The 21,390-nt window shown below is 38.5% G+C and overlaps 2 protein-coding genes across 2 annotated transcripts in view; one reads left to right on the top strand and one right to left on the bottom strand.

Moving 5' to 3' along the window:
- The window catches only part of LOC115772214 (phospholipid phosphatase 2-like), a 29,072-nt gene extending 24,573 nt beyond the window's left edge, over positions 1 to 4,499 (top strand). The window contains exons 4-6 of the mRNA XM_030718254.1: positions 96 to 153; positions 677 to 853; positions 3,211 to 4,499. Of these exons, the coding sequence (XP_030574114.1) occupies positions 96 to 153; positions 677 to 853; positions 3,211 to 3,354 (379 nt within the window). The 3' untranslated portion in view covers positions 3,355 to 4,499. The remainder of the gene's footprint in view (positions 1 to 95; positions 154 to 676; positions 854 to 3,210) is intronic.
- A 1,556-nt stretch (positions 4,500 to 6,055) lies between these two features.
- On the bottom strand, positions 6,056 to 16,066 carry LOC115772215 (TLE family member 5-like). Its single transcript, XM_030718255.1, has 7 exons — positions 15,650 to 16,066; positions 12,278 to 12,375; positions 11,467 to 11,530; positions 11,144 to 11,188; positions 10,989 to 11,051; positions 10,329 to 10,403; positions 6,056 to 9,790 (listed from the first exon to the last, which is right to left on the bottom strand). The coding sequence occupies exons 1-7, from the start codon at positions 15,674 to 15,676 to the stop codon at positions 9,551 to 9,553; spliced, it is 612 nt and encodes a 203-aa protein (XP_030574115.1). The 5' UTR covers positions 15,677 to 16,066; the 3' UTR covers positions 6,056 to 9,550.
- Between the last annotated feature and the right edge of the window lie 5,324 nt (positions 16,067 to 21,390).

Genomic DNA, 21,390 nt, shown 5'->3' with positions numbered 1-21,390 from the left:
GATTAAATGGTAAACAGAGTGATAAATGGGCCTAGCATTAATTCTCATTCTTCATCACTGAAAACCATCATTAATGCTGCCCCTTTGCTCCCCAGGCTGTCGTTCTACTCCGGACACTCGTCCTTCGGGATGTACTGCATGATTTTCCTGTCGGTGAGTGTGTCTTCATAGCGTGAGACTTTCCACAGCTCTGAAATGACTGTTTACCAAAAACACGCACACAAATGAGCCAAACAGGAGAATGTGGTCAATATAGAACACAAAACACCATTGTTAGAAAACCACAGATGGCACAATGGCCGGAAGGTGACAGTTTTAATGGTTTAATCCCCATTAGGGGTTTTCAGGAGTGACTTATAAGCTGTTCAAACTGCACACGAATCATCATTCATCCTTTTAAGACAATCAAGGATATAAGGTTCAAATATTTATGGATAAATTAAAAGAAATTTTAATTATTTTTTCTTTAATAGGAAAAAAGAATCATAAATTTGAGGGGGAAAAAAGTCACAAAATGTACTATAAATAAATAACTCTTAAGCTCTCAACTCTTGTTTTGTTATTGTTTATTTATTGCAGAAAAATGGTTCTTGTTTCCTTTTTTAAAAAGTGGTTTATTCGTTTATGTGCATATAACTTACACGTTGAGCTCAAATCTGTACTTTTGTGTGTAAAGCTCTACGTCCAGGCCAGGATGCGGGGGAAATGGACAAGACTGGTTCGACCCACCATCCAGTTCTTCCTTGTGGCGTTCTCTCTGTATGTTGGATACACGCGCATTTCTGACTACAAACACCACCCGGGGGACGTCCTGGTGGGACTGCTGCAGGGTGCGCTCATCGCTGTGCTCATAGTGAGTGCATTTCTGTGTTGCTTGTGTTGATTTTATTATTGAAACTATGTGCACTAGTTTGTGAAGCTGAGGATATTTATATGATTTATAAGAACTGAAACTGTCCATTTCAAGGTTTCAAAGTAGATGAATATTTATTTATTTATTTTTTTTCCCCATTTTTGAATCGTTACTTCTAAATCTGAAGGCTGGCTGAGCAGCCTCTTCATCAAATGAAACAGTGCAGATTAACAAACAATTTTGGTGAGTTTTACCAACTTTGTTCAGGTTTGAAGTAGCCTCAAATAGGAACAAACCCACTGGAAACTAATGCTAAGGACACCACTTGTTTATAAGTTTAATGCAGTTTAGGAGTTAACAGCAAATCTCTACTGCACACTGACTTTCAATGATTGATTATGGTGAAGAGCATGATTAGCCTCAGGGGTTAATGTGTAATTCCACTGTTCATTCCTGTTCACAACTCTAATCCTGTGATTCATGACAGTCTAAAAGCAAATGGTTAATATGCTGTCACAGTTGTGGTCAGAGGTTTACATACACTCATCATGAGCATGAATGTCATTGCAATTTTGTGCTTTTAATCATTTCTTTGAGCTGTTCTTTTTCCAGGGTGGACTGATTTTACAGCATACACTTTTAACAACTTTAAAAACAAAAACAATAATTGGGTCTGGAAGTCTGGAATTTATTTTTCAGACGAGACAAAGATTGAGCTATTTGGCCACAATAACAAGGCACATGTTTGGAAGACTAAAGATGAAGCTTTTAAACCTAAGAGCACTGTACCATCAAGCATGATGGTGGTATCATCCTGCTCTGGCACTGGTACATTGCACAAAATGGAGGGAATAATGAAGGAGGGCGACTACCTCCAAATTCTTCAACTTCACCTTATATCATCAGCTCGATAATTGAAACTTGGACACAGATAGGGCAGGCTAACATTAAACTTCTGGATTTCTCAAAGCCTTGACTTCAACCCTATTGAAAATCTGTGGACTGCACTTAAAAGCCAGGCCCATACCAGAAAACCAACCAATTTAAATATACTCTACTAATTCTGCCAAGAAGTGTGGTCCAATATGCAGCCAGAATTATGTCAGAAGCTTGGTAATGGCTAACAAGCATGTCTGGTCAATTTGCAACTTAAAAAGGGACATTTGACCAAATATTAGTGGGGTGTATGTATTTATTTGGGTCCATTTGTATACTTTTGACCCTGTGTGGATTAGAGAACCCAATTCTTCTTTTTTTTTTTTAATGCCATTAAAGATGTATGCTGTACAATCATTCCACCCTGGAAAAAGAAATTATTAAAAGCCCCAAATACCATGACATTCATGCCTGTGATGAGTATATGTAAATACCTGACTTCAACTGTATGTACACTGCTCAAAAAAAAATAAAGGAAACACTCAAATAACACATCCTAGATCTGAATGAATGAAATATTCTCATTGAATACTTTGTTCTGTACAAAGTTGAATGTGCTGACAACAAAATCACACAAAAATCATCAATGGAAATCAAATTTATTAACCAATGGAGGCCTGGATTTGGAGTCACACACAAAATTAAAGTGGAAAAACACACTACAGGCTGATCCAACTTTGATGTAAGAGTCCGTCTCATGCTACCACGAGTGTGAAAGCACCACCAACATTCAAAAGTGACCAAAACATCAGCCAGATAGCATAGGTACTGAGACGTGGTCTGTGGTCCCCACCTGCAGAACCACTCCTTTATTGAGTGTGTCTTGCTAATTGCTAATAATTTCCACCTGTTGTCTATTCCATTTGCACAACAGCATGTGAAATTGATTGTCAATCAGTGTTGCTTCCTAAGTGGACAGTTTGACTTCATAGAAGTTTGATTTACTTGGAGTTATACTGTGTTTAAGTGTTCCCTTTATTTTTTTGAGCAGTGTAGTTCCATGATTTCTCTCTTTTTCTCAATGTAATTTGAGAAGAGTCAGTTTGACATTTGATTAAAAATAGGTGGCACAGCATCATGCAAATTCTCTTAGAAACGGGCTGCAAATGGCACCAAGGTTCATGTCACACCTGTAACTACACTTGGAGGCACTGCTGTAATTGGTAATAGCAATAGCCACGTGCTAAGAGTGCCTATTGGCTTTTTGAGGTTATAACTGTTAATTGTGAGCTTGTGACTTTACTCTGTGGTGTGATAAAAGTTTGTATTTAATACAACTGCGGAATTAGAATTAATTTATAGTGTACAGCAATAGTTTCAGCTGCAAGCAAAGTAAAAACAACTGAGCAACGTAACAGCCTAGAATTGTTACTTTATTTAAATGCTTAAATCTGGCAATCACACTTTATTTGCCTCCAAAGGTCCGATACGTCTCAGACTTCTTCAAGCAGCGCCCTCAACCCTGTGAACCACAAACACCAGAGACTGAACGCCTCGAGTGTAAAACAAGGCCACAGCCTTCGGATTCAGAGCACAGAAACCACAACTACGGCGGATCAGTATGAGTGCTTTGCAACACCACCCTTCTCAGCTACTCTCACCAACCTGGCTATGCACGCAATATCAGCAGCTCCGTTACCAAAGAATGTGCACAGAAGAAGGAGAGAAAAGAAAAAAGAAAAAAAGAGCACAGTCTGCTATTAAACCTCCCAAACAATTTTACAACTATGAAAACTCCAAGGGGTCTATCAGTTTGGGTTTGTATGTTGGAAAACTGACTGAGTTGGCTTTTTTCTTTTTTTTAATGTGTGAGTGAGTTTTGTGTGACAGTGTGCAATGACATATTTTTATTGTTTTCTTAATCATTTCTTGCATAAAGCTTCAGATTTGTATGAGAAATTAATGCTGTGAGTCAAACTTAACAGTGGCTGACTGCTCTACAGACATCTCTTTATTGTCTTTAAAAGATATGCAAGTGTAATTACGGAGTGCTTTCACTGACACACATACAGGATGATTTGTAGTGCTAACACTTTTTTAATCTGCTCTAATAAATTGTGTATTTTTTTTTTTTAATTTTGTAAGAATGTATGACCACTAATTTACTGACGTTATGGTGAAACTTTGAGTTGGCAACAATGTTCCTTTTGTCACCCCCCCCCCAAAAAACCTTTAAAGACTTGAAAAGGATGGCCAAGGACAAATGGAAACATTCCTGAGCCTATTCATCCCATAACCTTACTGTTTGGACACAAAGTAAATACACCTTCATGGACCTCTTCCTTTCCCGTTGACAACGTGTGTAACCTATTGTGAAATTGTACATAATGTAATCACTTATTTCCTTCAGCCTTCAAGGTGTTTTATATAGTTTTCTATAAATACTTGCCAGCATGTGCAGCTTCTGCGCGATTGCTTTGTTGGCATGAAGAAAAACGTGTAAAGGAGACTTTTGTGGGGATCGGCGGTGAGAGAATCCGCTGTCTTGTTTTTGTTTTCATTGAACTATTCTCTGCTGTGTTCTTACTGAAAGCTGTGTACAACGCAGTGACGCAGGCTTCAAGTCTGAACCTGCAGCTCGAGGGCCTTGCTACCAGAGGAGTGAAGCTGGTGAGCCAGTTCATGAAGCAGGCTCCGTGCCAGTAAACCACAGATTAGATTTATGGTGTGCACAATAATAAAAAATCCCAAACTATTTCTCCAGAGAAGAGTCTGGTAAAGCTACAAAATGAGCTAAATCTATATGTTCACACAAATGCTTTCAAGGAAATTTTAGGGATTCTGTTTAAAAAAAAATCGATTGTTTGGCATCAAACTCAGTCAGGCTCTACTTTTTGCAGTGGGCTTCATTGACTGTACTTCTTACCAAAGTAGATCCCTTTAAAAACTGTTGACAGCTGCAGGGGCGCCAATCCTGGACACTTGCTGAGTTGCTGGTCTGCTGGGCAGGATGCTTACACAGTTAAGAGTCAATCATATTGAAAAACTAAGCATACCCTTACCGTTTCCATAAGAATTAAGAGAATAATCGAATGCACTTGGTTAAATGATATCAGCAAGCATGAGGACCTGTTTAAAAGCAGAAGTTTTGGTAGTTTGCTGGTTTGGAGCATTCGTGTGTGTTAACACGATGCCACAATCTTCCCAGGAGTGGAGGTCACACCAAATTCACCCCAAGGTCAGAGAAACCGCAAAAAAAGCCAAGAGCTCCATTATCAGACTCTACAGGCCTCAGTTTGCATGGTAAATGTTAAAGTTCATGACAGTACAATTAGAAAGACATTGAAGTAGTCTTGAAGTATGAAGTAGTATTAATTTGGAAGGGTTGCCAGGAAACAGTCTCACCCCCCTGTAAAATGAACATGGCAGTCCAATGTCAAGGAACACTGGACCTCATGCAAATTGTCGAGCACAGTGGTGGAAGGGTGATGATTTGGGTTTGTTTTGCATCCGCGGGACCTGAGCTCCTTGCAGTCATAAAGCTGACCATGAACAACTCTGTATATGAAAGTAATCAAGGGTTAAGAGGTCATCTGTCCAACAGCTAAAGCTTGGCTGAAATTGGGTCATGTAACAGACAACAATCCCAAGCACAACAGCAAATCTCCAACAGAATGACTAGGCCATTGCAGCACCTTCATTATTTTATTTTTTGGCCAAAGTCCAGATCTCAACCTGACTAAAATGCTGTGGTGGGGCCTTAAGAAAGCTGCGCATAAATGAATGCCTGCAAGCCTTAATGATCAGAAGCAACTTTATAAAGAAGAGAGGGACAAAATTCCTCCACAATGATGTGAGATTGATAAAATCATACAGAAATCAATTGCTTCAAGGTGTGCACTTAATTTTTCAAAGGACTGCATCGAGTCGTGTGAAAGCTCTTTTCCACATAACTGTATTTTTTAAGCCTGTTTTCTTCAAATAAGAAGGATCAGACTAACGTCACTGAACCATCTCAACAACTTTTCATATGAGAAATACTGAACAGAGCAGCTTTAATCTAGCAAGGTCACAGTTATACCCTGGCTCATCCTGTAAGATGTTACTAATCCAAAAAGGAATTTTTAGTCGATTCACTCCTCAAAACATTAATCTTAGTATCTCAGTGGACTGGGAGTACCAAACCTCATGCCTCAACTATTTCATCAAGCTGCAGAGGAGTTTATCATCAAGCAAAACACAAATGTTTCATTTCAGCACAGACTTCCAATATTTATCAGTGTGATACTGATTTTGATGCCCTTCAGTGTTACTTTCAAATTTCATTTTTTCCCTCCCATGTGCATTAACAGCAGAAGGCAAATGATCACTCTCAATCACATCTTTTATTTGTAAGGCACCAGAGACGCTTCCTTACTGCTAAAAGGTTGATTTCATTCTCAGAGTACACAGTTGCTTGTTTACTTTTTTTTTTTGTCCCAGGTATTTTAAAATGAGACTGTTTTGTACATACATTTAACCATTTTTCATTTGCACAAAAAAAGGATAAAACATTTACAAATCTAGAAAACAATTAAGTGTTACAGCCTACTGAGAGAGAATGAATGGAAGAGAAAACAGGAAAAAAAAAAAAAAACGACAGGATATACAACATTGTGCCTCTCTTAGTGTAGGCTTGTAATGCACGCGTACAACAACAAAGTCCTCCATGATACACACACATTAAAAAGCAGCTTTGAAACATACAAAAATGCTTTAAAAAATATGTATATTGATATATTCATATGTATACAAATTGGCCCTTCACAGCAAAACAAACACACATACCATTCACATGTCTGAGTTTTGCCAAGGGAGGTTTTCTACAGAGACTGACGTCAGTATAAAGGGTGCAAATGATTAAATGATCTGTTCTCGCACTCAATATGTTGAAGTCAAATCTCCAGGGAGGGAGATACTCTAGCTCCTCAACACTTGCACAGACAGGAAGAAGAAAAAAAAAAGGAACAGTGAGCCACAACTTAAGTGCTTTTCAAATGAAAATAGAGAGGAAAGGGTTATGCTCGGACATGACAGGTGGGTTATCAAAGCTCTGGAAAGCACTCACATTACAGTGGAGGGACAGCGGACACCTGCAGTGTACCTGTGCTCAGCTTACAATCATAAAAATGAAAAGAGAGGAAAGCAAAAATGTGACTGGACCTCTTTAGATGCTTTTTATAAACCTGTTGAATTACCATAATGAACACTGGAAGAGCACTGCTGCCCTCTGCTGCCTAAACAATGAACATTTCTCAGCCATAAACGTGAGCTGTTCACTAGTTTCATACCACATACTAACTGCAAGAATTATGCATACAGTTTTAATATGCGAGACCTCATAAAATATGAAATTAAGCAACACACACACACACACACACACACACCCTACTGGATGTGGGTCATTTCTTTTTTTCTGAGATGTCACCCGAGTCGCTTCGACATTATTAACGATTAAAGCTGAAAACATTTTCTGCTGTGAGCAGCTGCTCCATTTCAAATATAACAAAATAAAATCCAATGCGCTTGCTTTGAGTGCACTTAATTTTTTTCACTTCTCCAATGTGAACACATAACAGTTAAACCTGCAGGCCTGAACCTACACTACTCATCTTGCAGGTTTTGAGTTTGTGGGTGTAGCCTGGACCTACCTTAGCTTTTTGACTTAGGTAACCTACTAAACTTCCTGATGATTCATTTTACTGTTATCGTTTAATACTGAATCACTTTAGCCTAAAAGAAAGTTCAGTACACTCAAATGGAGCTGGGCAATATGGTTAAACTACCAAAGAATGTTGCCTGATATTCTCAATATTCATGTACTGCATCTACAATGTGTAGTAATTGGAAGCTACATCGCATACACTCACTAGCCACTTTATTAGATACACTTTGCTGGGTTGGACCCCCATGTTTCAGAAATACCCAGTCCAGCCCATCTGACACCAACAAGCATGCCACATTCAAAGTCCCCTTCCTTTCCCATTCTGATGCTCAGTCTGAACTTCAGCGGGTGAACTGAGTTGCTGCGATGCGATTGGATAAATAGATATTTGCATTAATGAACAGTTGTACCTAATGAAATGGTCAAGGGATTATGTTACAGCTGAACTGCTGCTGTTAAACACTGCAGGTCCAATTCATTTTAATTACACTTTTTTCAATAATAGCATTTTGATATCTTGATAATATATATTAATAAATGAGCCAAATGTTTAATTTAACTATAACATCCTTATGTTTAACCTCCTAAAGGTGGCAAAGCTATATTACATAAATTATATTAATAATAATAACAATTAAAGGAATTATTGCTGAGCTCATTACTCACGTTCATCAGGATTCAAAGAAAATTGTTGGGATCTTTTTTGTTGGAGCTGATCACAGGTTTTTTTTGCTTGTTTGTTTTGTTTTGTTTTGGGTTTTTTTTTTGGGGGGGGGGGGGGGTCATACCAACATCTACATGATGTGACAAAAATAAGTAATTCATTTAATTTCTTGTATATTAACTACAAGAAAATTATAGTACCCAGACTGTACAGTATAGCGCATAATGAACACAGTGTACATGGTGTGAATACAGCTCATGTTTGAAAATGCTGAGAATATCAGGTTTGTGTAGTCACAGACAAAAAGATAGGTGCTTAACACAATCTTAGCTGAAACTGTTAACTTGTCTGTATGTCACAACCACCACCCTGTTTAACATTAAGATCCTCTTATGGGATCAATTTTGTGGAACTGCAGGGCAGGAACAAAGGAGGGCATGAAGGAAAACACAAAAGGTGCTTAAAAATAAAGTTAAAGTATTTTCTTCTTTCCAATCACATTCACTTAGGCACACAGACATCTTTAAGGGTTTATAATAACCTGCCTTACTTTACAAAAACAACAAGATTTTTTTTTTCCAGAGCATCTAGTCTTATCATTTAAAGACACAGGGTCCATGATCCCATGTCAATGGTCCACATCCCATGTGGAGCTCATAGCAGCAGCAGCAGCAGCAACAGCAGCAGCAGCAGCAGCAGCAGCAGCAGCAAGGCCTACTTAACACAAATTAACTTCCAAGCTGGCTATCTTACTATTTGTAATAACTATAGATCTTTATGAAATAAAATCCTGTGATTTATGGGGGACTGAGGTACACAGCTGTGGTAATGCATCCAGTGGTTGGTAATGGTGAAGAACATTACACTTAAAAGTGTATATTAATGGAATTATTGACAAAACTGCTCCAGTCAACCTTTTGTTTTATCTTAGAAAAAGATGTTAAAAGATGTTAAAACTCCTTATTATGACCGGCAAACTGCAGTGAGACTAAATCAGAAGAACTCGAGAGGACATGGAAATAAGCACTGAATACAGATCTGATAACAAAAAGGAGGAAGAAAAAATAAATCTGATAGTTATCTACTGGGGTACTGCTATTGAGTTTCCTTCTCAGCTCTCTCTCCAAATGGGAAAACATTTATCTTGGTAAAGCCTAACAACGGTGGCTTGCACTAAAAAAAGCATCTATTTAAAGTCTAGAAGCCTGAACCGAGTCTATTACTACTAAATAAGAACATTTACTCTCAGCCATTCAGGAGTTTCATCTTCAGCACTTAATCATCCTTGCAATTACTCTTCTACACTGACACTCAGCAGACAGGCCCCTAGACTTACATCAGTCTCCATTTACAGTTATGGTTTACCCTTTCTTATTTTTTTTGTTTTTTTGTTTTTTTGGACACTTATAACACCCCATACTATCCCCCTCCAAACCTCCTCTCTGCGTCTGCACTAGTCTGACTTGTCTCCATCGTCTCCTCTAGGCGCTCTCTCTGCGGCATCTCTGGCCTTGTCCTCTTTCGCCACCGGGGGCTGGCCGTGGGAGTAGTTGGCCAGGATGGAGGAGAGGGACAGCAGCCCGGAGCTAGAGGAGACGGCGGGCAGAGTGGGTGGAGTGAGGCCCAGGGGAAGCGGGGTTATGGGCAACGCCAGGCCCTGAAGCTGGGACAGGTGTTGCACCTGAAGCTGTTGCTGCAAACACAACACACGGATTAGATATTACAAGTACTACATTTGTATGAATTAAGAAATATGAGCTAACCTCGCAGGATATGGGTGGATGGAACTACTCTATATGGGATGAATTATGACAATGGACACTTGCAGCATAAATTCCAAATACACAGCACAGTGGTTATCTGTTTGACTTTCTTCCTCTAAATGCTTTGTAACTGTGCTTTCATTATTTTTAAAGAAACCCAACATGGCATTTTATATGTGTTTCATATCTAATTTCCTGCAAATTAGCAGAAAGCAAACATACCATACCATTTATTCTTCTGCTATAAATACTGTGAAACAGTAGTGACATAATGACCAAAAAAAAATGACGTGCTAAAGGTTGTGCAGAGAGTCAATATCCAATAGAATCTGAACAATTAAAAATAAGTATTCACAAATACACTTAATGTCATTTATGAGAGCCACACTGGATGGAACTGCAGTCAAATTAACTTAACCAACAAACAATGAAGCAACATCTGGAGGAAATTCCAAATCACTAACTCACCCGTATGATGGAGTTCATCTCAGGAGGTGTGACCTGCTTGGCTCTTTCTATGGCGCCCATGACTTGTTGTTGATGCTAAAACAAAGATCACAATTCATACGCAACTTTGCCCAAGAGAAGTTGATGAGCTTGGACAAAAACAGTCAACCACTTCAGACTTTCCATTTAAAAATAAAAAGTTGGAAAAATAAACCTGTAAAAACTTTCCCAGAGATAACTAATAATAAAGTCTATCAGAACATACACTCACTGGCCACTTTGTTAGGTACACCTGTTCAACTGCTTGCTAACACATAAATCTAATCCACCAATCACATGGCAGCAACTCAATGCATTTACACATTGTCAAGATAACCTATTAAAGTTCAAACTGAGCATCAAAATGAGGAAAAAGGTGATTTAAGTGACTTTGAATGTGGCATGGTTGTTGGTACCAAACAGGCTAGTCTGAGTATTTCTGAAACTGCTGATTTACTGGGATTTTCCCACACAGCCATTGCTAGGGTTTACAGAGAAAGGTCTGAAAAAGAGAAAATATTCAGTCAGTGGATTTTCTCTGGCTTGTTCTGAAGGCAAAAGCGGGTCCAATCTGGTACTAGCAATGTGTACCCAATAAAGTTGCCAGGTAGTGTGGATTTCAAGTAAAAGGAGAATCCTTACCTCCTGTGACAGATAAGGCAGCACCTGAGCACAGATCCCATTTAGTCTCTTCACTATTTCAGCCTACAAAAGACCAAGGAAAAGTAAAAAGGTCAGACCAGCACAATAAGAACCCTGGGCTACTAGAAGAGTGGATAAGTGGAGACAATAATTACCTGTTTGTGCATTTCAATGTTCAGCCCGTAAGACATTTCATAGTACTACAGTACACAGAGGGTGACAAATAAAAGAATTATAATCAACTTAAAGGTCAACATTCTGTATTTGCATATACCTACAGACACAGACACACTACAAATCCTTTGGAATTAGATTACCCTGTCTTCCATGTATATATTTCATACTGCGTGTGGATTACGTTTTGAGAAATGTAGGTATTTTTGTCAAGTATCTATCTGAGCCCCATCATGTGGTGAGTAAACTTGGGTTCTATGCAGACATTGCAATACAATGAGACTCCAATTGATGCCACACCTACCATGATATAGTGACGCTGCATCTCTGACTTTTCAGAAGCCAGCTTATCACACTCCAGCTTCAAACTGGATAAGAAGAATAGAAACATAAGACAATAAATGGCAGCTTGAAAGCAAATGTATGCATTCATTCTGTTAGGGAATAATTGGACTTTGGGGGAATTATACTAATTCCACAGCTCATCTTGTTTACTCTGAGCTAAGCTGACTGCCTGCTGGCTTAAGCTTCATATTTAGAATACAGACATGAGAATTATATCGATCCTCTCATCTACCTCCCAGCGAAATGAGAGGGTATACAGTTTATCCTGTCATATGAAACTATGTTGAATTATCCTTACAATAATATGAGTAAATAAAATGAACATTGGTCAGTCATATCCAGGACTAATTAATCATGTTTCACCATGATCTAGGAGGAGCAGCTGATCTTGTGAAAACGGAAATGTGCCTGTAAAATGACAAAAATGACCTTGAGGACAGTTTGGATGAAGTTTCACTAAAACCTGACCGATACTACAGGAAGTGAGAAGGGAGGGGAGGGATGCTTTGCTGTGAAATAAGTTAATCATTCTTCCGACCAGATAAATTAAAAATGCAGAAACTGCAGGTTGTAAAAAAAATCAAAGTGTAGCCAAAGGCAGAACATCAGCTCATTGTCCTGCTCAATATGAGACGCATTTCAGAATAATTATCTGCCTTAAATATAGCCATTTCACATAAGACAATAATAATTAAAAACTGCAGGAAGAAAGTGTGCAACTTAGTTTAGATATTAAAAATTAGGTGTGTATGGATGTATTAAATGCGTACCTGTGGTATTGTGCTTGGAGGAACTGGAACTCATCCTTGATACGGTCACAGGAATCAGAAGTGGTGAACTTGAGAGGTTGGCTGGACTGAGAGGACGCCTAAGAAACACAACAAGATAGTTGGTTTATTTTCTGATTAGAACCTGCGACTCAGAATTTTGCCCACTTTATTCTGCTCCAGATCCAAATCCTTAAGTCTGCACACCCCTTCCACCACCATTCCAGTAAGAAAAGAGATACTATCATCCTTTACACGAACACATGAGAGCGCCCTGCTGCCGAGCATGTTTTAATGAAGGTTTGTTTGGGTTTGTTTAGAAGCAGCATTTTGACCTTAGAGATTAACCCTTTAAGAGGATAGCCAAAATAAAGCTCAGGCTAAACTGTGCCTCATGTCTGTGTGTACATCATAAAAATTAGATAAAGAAAGCAGCTGCATGTTTGATTAACAGTACACAACTCTCAACCAGAGCTCTACGGACGGCCACAGCTGTCTTAAAGGTACGGATATGAAACATCTGTCAGCACAGAAACACCACTGTGGCTGTTTCAGGGCTACAAATGTGTTGATTGAGGAAATGTGTTTACAGAAGTGTGTCCACGCTGATCATATGCAAGACATATTTAGAGGCTGCATTAGCAGTCCGGTTATGTATAGACTACACTTAAACCATCAGTCCAAAGCTGTAATCCAGGGTTTATCTGGTTCCCTAAACCTCATTACTCTCTAAATAAGTGGCACAAGGGCAAGAGGTTTCCAGCTGGATTATGGGATTGAAGAGAGAAGACCGATGCACCCGGTTAAACAGAGGTCAGAACTCTGCAGCCACATGAATGCAAGCAGTTTCAACTGTGCAAAAAATGAAGTGCAGAAACTGGCAAGATCCTGCTTTAAATTAGAGGAAAACTGAGAGAGTCTGAAGTCATTTGGTCAAGAAAAAATTCAAAACAACTGCTGTGACTTCAGAAAAGTCTGGCTGTGTACCATGCAGCAGTAATGAAATGATTAGCATTAGCGCAATCTGTAACAGAAGATAATTGCTTGTTACAAGTAGATAACCATGAAACAATTAGTCAGTTCACTGATTGAGCCACAGAAATTTCTCCATTAATTCTTCTTTTTCCTGCGTTTGAAATGTCAAAATCAACAGCAGTGCTCTGTTTTATTTAACTGACAAATTAATCAACAATTAAAGTGGTGGAAAAGCTCCAAAAGGATGCAATGAATGTGTGGTTAAAGAAATCACTAGAATTGCTCTGTGTTTCATCAGCGGGCCTGGAGCGGTAAAACAGTGGCACAGCATTTAAGTGGTTCCACTGTCATGTTCAGAGAGGAACGATACCTGATACGGTCTCCTCTTAGAAACAGGAACAGCAGTCACACGTTGAAACTAACCAACAATGCCAACCAAAAAGAACAATGTTCTCTTTTTTTTTTTTTTTCTTTTAAACAAACTTGGCACACAACCTTATATGTGGTTGGATGCCAAGTTTCTTACTTCACATCTGTGGTCATTTTCTGCTGTAAGCATTTCTTGCTTAATGCAGTTTGCATGCCATAAGCTGGTCATAAATGCTTACTTCATGATAAACATACTAGTGCAAGAACCGATGATTATTTTCCTCAAATATTAATCTGCCACTCAATCATCTGGTCAATAAATTTCAGAAATTTGTAGGAAAAAAAAAAGTTTATCACGATGTTTCTACACACAAAAGGTTTGTCCCAAGAGTATCCATCTTATCACAAGTGAATAAACTAAAAGCATATTCAAATATGATAAACTGGGGCCAGTGAATGTAGGCATATTTCAAATCATATAGTTTGAAATCATTAACTAAATCAACTGTTTTCTGAAAAATGCATGTTGACTCAACTTTCAAGGGTCATATCACCATGTGGTATAGGTGGCTGGCCAAAACATATTATAGCGTATGAAAGGTCTACTTTTCACCCACATTTTAATACCAGGCTAGGCTACCCATAATTCATTCTGTTTCAAAATAACTGCCTAATAATTTAATACAGTCAGAAATGTGGAGCCATCAGTGCTTGTCTGAGAAAGTTCTTTATCTGCTAGTCTGTATTGTTGTCTTGCTTCTTTCACCCGATAGTGATCACAACAGTGATGACTGGTGATTTTTGTATCAAATACTTGTCATTTCTACAGGACCAGGACAATGAATGTGACAGAAAGTCTAGATGGATATCTTCCTTTTCTTTTCATATCTAGAAATACTGCAAAGTACAGCACATTATCGTAGGGGGTGGCCACATACAGTGATAACTTGTAAGTATTCCTGGTGTTGCCACAGTTATGTTGCTCATTTGGACAATGGTTGTACTTTGTAAAATTGACTTGGTTGCAGCTTTTAAACAGCTTTTCAAACCTTAAGAGTTCATGTAGGCATCTCCTGCTTTTTTTAGAAGTTGTGAGGGCTCAAAATTGCCCAAAAAAAAGTAACTTAAAATTCCTATGTACTTCAAGGGGTTATAATTAAAAAATATTCATAGTATAAAGGTAAAATGTTGCATGGCATCATTAAACTTGAATAAAGTAAAAAGTCAGCTGATCCTGAAGGGAGTCAGGCGGGGCATTATTTGTACAAGACTGACACTGTACACAAAAAGTAATGTGCCACTTAATCTAGAAAATAAACAGGATTTGCAAATAATGACACTTTGACCTTTATGCACTTATATGTTACTTAGTATTAATACTGACTGGTGAACAATTAATCCATTATTGTGGTCATGTTTTTAGAGGTGCTTCTTTTAAGACCTTAAACAGGTGATTAAAGGGTGATTTTCTTGACTGACTAATTATTTACATTGTCTGTGTAATAGTTTTACATTAAGGGTACTTACTTGCGCCATTATGTTTTAAATTTACCCTTTTCGTTAAAAGTCACTTATTGACAAAATCCTACAATAGTTGACAAATGTTCAGTGAAATCCAGCCCTATTTTTGCAATATTTATAAGCATTTTTTTAACAAGGTATCGAAAATATCTTGTTTAAAATAAATGCAAGCTTACATGTGTGCAGTGCTTTGTTGCCAGCAACAAAAAGGGGTGTTAAAACCGCCGAAATACTGCACAACCAACTTTCTCTCACTGACCTAACCGACATTAAATTAGCTGTTTTACGTAAAGCTAGCTAGCGTCGGACTGTGCCTGCACATAAATGGGCTTTACAGCTCGCCTCTTCTTCCAGGTAAAGAGCTAAGCTGCCGGAGTGTCTGCACTGTAACGATGAGATGCTGACAGCTACCTGCAGGAAGCAGCGCCATGTATCAGCTGTCCGGTGCTAGCTAGCGTTAGCTCAGCTTGCTCAGTTTCCACCCGGGAGAAGTTCAACCAGACAACTTACCGAGTGCCTCGATTGAGGAAACATCATGTCAGCAGTGTGTTTCGCCGCGTTTCCTCGGTCTAATCGAACTACCAGGCTAGCTGGCTAAGCTAACGTGTCCCCCAGATGTTATTAAATGATTGGAGACGCTATTCGCACTTTGTACTCTGTCATCCTTTAAAATAACGTTAGCTAACGTCAAAGCAGCAGGAGCCGGAGGTCGTCTTCTGGTCTTTGAAGTCAAAAATTTTTTAAAAAGAAACCTGCTGCTTTCGAGGATGAATAAGCTAACAAAAATAAAAGACTCTTCAAAGCAACATCAGGGGGTTTTGTTTTCGTTTTGTTTTGTGTTTTTGGAATAGCGCTAATGCTACGTCTCCCCGGGGAAACCCTGGATGTTGACACATGAGCCTCTGACTTTCCTCTGCTTTGAAGAGAAGAGCAGCATCACGCGGAAAACAAACCGAGCCGCGGAGGAGCGGGCGCCCCGTGTGACACACAGCTGAACTGACCGGCTCACCGCTGCAGCCGGGGCCAGAGATGGAGGGGGCTGGGGCCGCAAGGCAAGGGTTTCACACCCTGGGATGGGTTATCAACCAGGCTTCCTAAAAGTTGGTTTCACTGTGTTTGGGTCAAAAGTTTTTGTTGTTGTTGTTTTTTTTAATAAACCTGCTTGGTAAACTGAAGAATTGCAAAGTAGCTGTCATCTTCAAAATGTACAGTACTGTGGAAAGTCTTATATTTTGCTTTTGGAGTCAGAATTTGTTTTAATTTTTTAAGTGGTCTTCTGCAACGGTTCTCCAGGCTTTCTGAGTTATCCTTTGTTTTATGTCCAGCACTTTGGTCAGCGTTGTTGTTTTAAATGTGCTTTATAAATACATTTGGATTGGATCGTAGCAACCTGTCACAAAAACACAAGATGGCACATTTTGCGAATCACAAAGTGTGTTGAAGAATAAAGGTATTCATACCAAATATTGACTTTCAAGCTCACTAGAATTATACAAACTCTGCTTTTATATACTATATGTCTACATATGTTTGCACATTTGAATAAATGGCTGCACCTATTTCCCAGTTTCCTAGCAAAGCATAAAAATATGGAAAATAGCTAAAGATGTTGATATTTTAAAAAGCATTAATCGCATTTCATAAAATTTTTATACTGACCATGTTATTGCAATATATAAGTGAATATGTGCTAGATAATACCAAGGAATCTAATGAATTGTTTGATTCAGTTCAGGGTTAAGGCTCCATGCATTTACACATTCACAACTTTTAACCCTCCCTTTACACCCTTTTTCAACTTGTCTCTTTTAAGTCTTTTCATTTTATGGATGTGCAGCTTCCATAAAAGCATCCATAAAAGTATTTTTCCTTTGATCAAGTCACTGTGTTGTAAGTGATTATTGTGTCTCAAAGAAACAGCTGACCACTTGGGGGTGCCAAACTCTACACAAAGTGAAATTACTGAATTACGAATTACTGAAACTGCAGTCCTTGTTCAGCCTTCCTAGATAAATGTTCTTCCAGGGATTTGTGCTCAGTTTCATGTTTCATTACATCACAGTGGTGTCATTTCATTCCTGGAAATTTTTAATATATGTTGTTGTACTATACTAAAAATTGTGCCATTATGAATGTGTAATAAAACAAAACTGCTTGGATCAGTCATCCCAGATGTGCCTGAAGGCACTTGTTGGATCTAGAGGAAATGGTCCTCTTCCACATGACACAGCATTGACCCTGCAGGGTTCCTCCTGATGTGGATATGGTTTGATTTTAGCAGCCCTTTAATTGGAAGTTGTACATATTTGGACTTTGTCCTGGAAAAAGATGCTGACCGTGGAGGAGAGCTTAATGTAATGTCAGGGCCTTTGGTCAGCTACAGATTGGTGGTACATGCTTTAAAAAAAAATCCTTATATTTATATAGAATAAAAACAGAGCTCAAAGAATCAAAGGCAGATATCACAAAGCATTCATTTAGTTCAATGGATAAGTCAAAGTGTGACTCTAGATCAAGGGTGTCAAACATGGGGCCTGGGGGCCAGAACTGGCCACCAAAGGGTCCAATCTGGCTGACTGGATAATGTTGAAATTGCAAAGGAAGAGGTTTTTTTGGACTATTAAATTTATTTTTGTTAGTTTTACAGTTTTTTTTACTGACAAAGACATTACCCATGGTCAGGCTACACTAAAGTAAGTAAAAGATAAGCCATTAAATGACTAAAACTCAGCTTTTTTATTGTTAGTATGCCATTAAATAATGTGTTTGTTTTTTTTTCACTACTTACTAGAGTAAATACTGAATATACTAAATATTATAATTCATATTTGATATTAACTACTCTTACAATTGCTGGAATGAGGATATAGGTTTGTGCTTTTTGAGTCAAATATAAATACATCCACTTGTCATCCAGATACCATTATAATTTATATTGTATGGTTTCTAAGAATGGAGGGGCAGCTTTCTTTGGAAATATGTAGACTACTAAGGTCATGACATGGTTTACTATGTAACATGACACTGAATGATTTAACTCTGCCGCCACTGTTGGGAGAATGCTGAACTATTAGTAACAAGTGACAAAGCCACTCTGCTGTCACGATAAACCAAGCGCTATAACACATTTATACGTTATGGGGAAAATATTACACAACATTGGGATAGTGACTTTTCTTACAGGGATCCTCCAGGTAGTCAGGTTGAACATCCACAGAGCTGAGAGACGTGGATTCTTTCAGGGATGTGCAGTCCCTAAAAACTACCTGTGAGTGGCCAAAGTCACCGAGCAGGAGACCCACATGCCTATAATCCTGCGCAGGCTCCACATCTCCTGCATGCCGCTCACCCTCTCACGTTGCAACCTACTCTCCACAGTCTTGGCTAATAAAGCCTAAAATGGCCCCCAAAAATGTAATAAATATAAAGAGCCCAGAGGAGGTTCAGGAGTTCTCTTAAAGATAATAAATACTGCCTAACCCAGCTTTGACTTCATCGTTAGTCCGATCAGAATAACCCTTTTGTTCAATTAGATATAAAACAGCACTGATATTTCTCCTGATACTTTAAGCCTTCAGATGCTGGATCTTCATGGCCCAAGCTGGGTGCTGTACTGGACATTATAAAATGTCCCAAATACTAAGTCATGAAACCCACACAACACACCATCAGCAAGTATAGGAACAAATTTATTTCAATTTAAAACAGATACCTTGTCATTATGTTTCTCTCTTAGAAGGCGGCAATGATCATAAGTCATGTTCATGTTTGAATGAGGATCAGGCAACAGTGGTTGAAACAAATACATGAAACACATAAAAAAATATGGCAAGAGTTATGTAAATCAATAAATTGATAATAACCAACTGATTGAAACCCCTTCATGAAGGGCTCTGCTTCAGTGAAAACATCCAAGCCCTCACTTCCAACACAAAATAAACAGCACATGCAATTATAATTACAGTTTCTTAGAAAACAGCAGATTATCTCTTAAATCTTCAATTTTAAATACAGAATAAAGTCTTTGTGTGTACGTAATCACGGATCCTTTTAGTCTCTGGTGTGTTTTATTTAAAAAGGGGGACCATCTCAGGTGGTGGTCCCTTTGATAAATGACCACAGCGTTGGCACTTGGAGAGAGCCTGGCTCTAGAGAGAGTGGGGTTGGCACACTCAGTATAATACATAATTTACATCTGGTTTACATATAAAATAAAGAGAAAAAAAACAGCATTTTATACACACCACTACACAATTGACCTTAAGGTTTCACTGGAGTGAGGAAAAATAAATCAAGTGGTCCTAAATAGTGTTCTGGTAATGTTTTATCATACAGAGGAGAGAAAAAAAAAAAAAAAAAATCACAAAAGGGGGAAACATTTGAGTATGGACCAACTTCACACTATGAATGTCCAAAAGATAAGCTTGATGCCACTTAGCCCAACGAGCCCACGGGAAGGGGGCGCCACACGACCCCGACCACCCAAAGGTTGTAAAAGGAAAATCATAAAGGTCCAGCTTCACCATCTTTCATTATTCAAGGCAATGAAAGGCAATAAATAAGTGTTGTAGTGAAAACACAAACCAGTCTTTTTACGGGTTAATGCTAAAGACGGGAGAGTTCATTTTCATACTGACTGCCTTCCCCCTTTCCAGCTCATATGTTGAGATAAAATGTGTCACCAAACAAAAACAAAAAACCCAAAAACACTGTGCAATGCTGGGGCTGCTAACAAGCTAACACACCCACACTAACAGCCACTCGGCCCTTGGCCATGTGCCAGAGTTAAAGAATCAAGTTTGAAATGGTTCATCACCAATAAAGTGAGCTGCACTCAACACACAGTAAATAATAACACAACTACTGATAAATACTTGGGTATTTATACTGATTTAGTCATCCCACTTCATTTCCAACATCCTCTTTAAGACAGCAGTCCATTTGGACTGCTGTCAGCACAAAGGTAGGATCACTTTGAGCAGACACAAAACAGCCATTAAGAACCATACTGGTGTTTTTTTTTTTTTAAACATATATTAATGTTCAGACTTTACTTCACCACTTAGCACTTTTGAAGCATACCTACATTTTAACTACTGACTTGTGTAGCCTTTGGTTTCCGCTCATTTACAAAAAAAAACCAAACAAAAACAAAAAAACAAAAAGTAACTTCAGCGAAATTGTCAAATTTCCATGCACCTCTTCTCTTGGATAGTGGTGAAGGATTCCAAGAGACTTCTATGAGAAAGGACTTTTTACAGGGAATATTTAGTGTCTTTTATGTAATTACATGCTAACACAGCCGAGTTTGACAAAGCAGAAAAGTTGCCCAGGTTTATGTGCTCAAGTCCATGATTTAAGAGGTAGCTATCACACGGCAACAACTTCTACGCAAAGAAAGGCCAAATCCAAAGCAAATCAGACCCCTCTACTGGCTTCAGCTGAAAGTAACGGCTGCTGAGAAAAATCTAAATATGTGGACAGGATAAAATATGCGAACACACCATCATCATCTTTAAAAAAAAAAAAAAAAAAAAAAAAAAAAAAAATTGATTTCCTGGCTATCGCCTACAGCTCAAATACTCTGGAAAAATACTTGTCCCAGTAGTAGTGTCTTTACTGATAAGTGTTTCTATACTGTACGGGGCATTACAGGTAACTGTGATACCAATGCAAACAAAACGTAGTGAGGATCAAGTTGGCCTTATGGCCAGATACTTAAAGAAATACATTAAAAAAAAAAAGAACTGCTTAGTGGTGGTAAACTCTATACACACACACACACACACACACAAACATGCGCACACACACACACACCTTACATTTGCATTAACACCCTGCCTATACTTCTTAAAGTACATACTGCAAGTAATCTCCATTTATAAACATTAGTATTGGATGACTTGGTTCACTGTGGTCCTGTACTCCACTCCCCACTGTCTGATGCCTTATGTACTGTGATAGCCCTTAATGAGGATGAAGGGTAAGTCACCTGTAGAAAAGGTCACAAAGACACATACACACAAAAAAGTATATCTGCACTTCACTGGCATTTCTCAAAAGCAAGCCTAAAAACAGAACAAAAACAAAAACACTGGAAATTAATGCGAAAAAAAAAAGAAGTTAAATTACAAATAGCAAGCATAGACCGCATAGGTCTTCAATCACCAATTTAACAACAAAAAAGTCCACCTATGTTCATACTGTACATTTTCTTAGGTATGCATTACAGCACTGCATCTAAAAACAGA

Source organism: Archocentrus centrarchus, chromosome 22 (assembly GCF_007364275.1).
Source record: "Archocentrus centrarchus isolate MPI-CPG fArcCen1 chromosome 22, fArcCen1, whole genome shotgun sequence".
Lineage (NCBI taxonomy): Eukaryota > Metazoa > Chordata > Actinopteri > Cichliformes > Cichlidae > Archocentrus > Archocentrus centrarchus.
The sequence above is the reverse complement of the archived record's forward strand: the minus strand, read 5'-3'. Positions and strand labels throughout refer to the sequence as shown.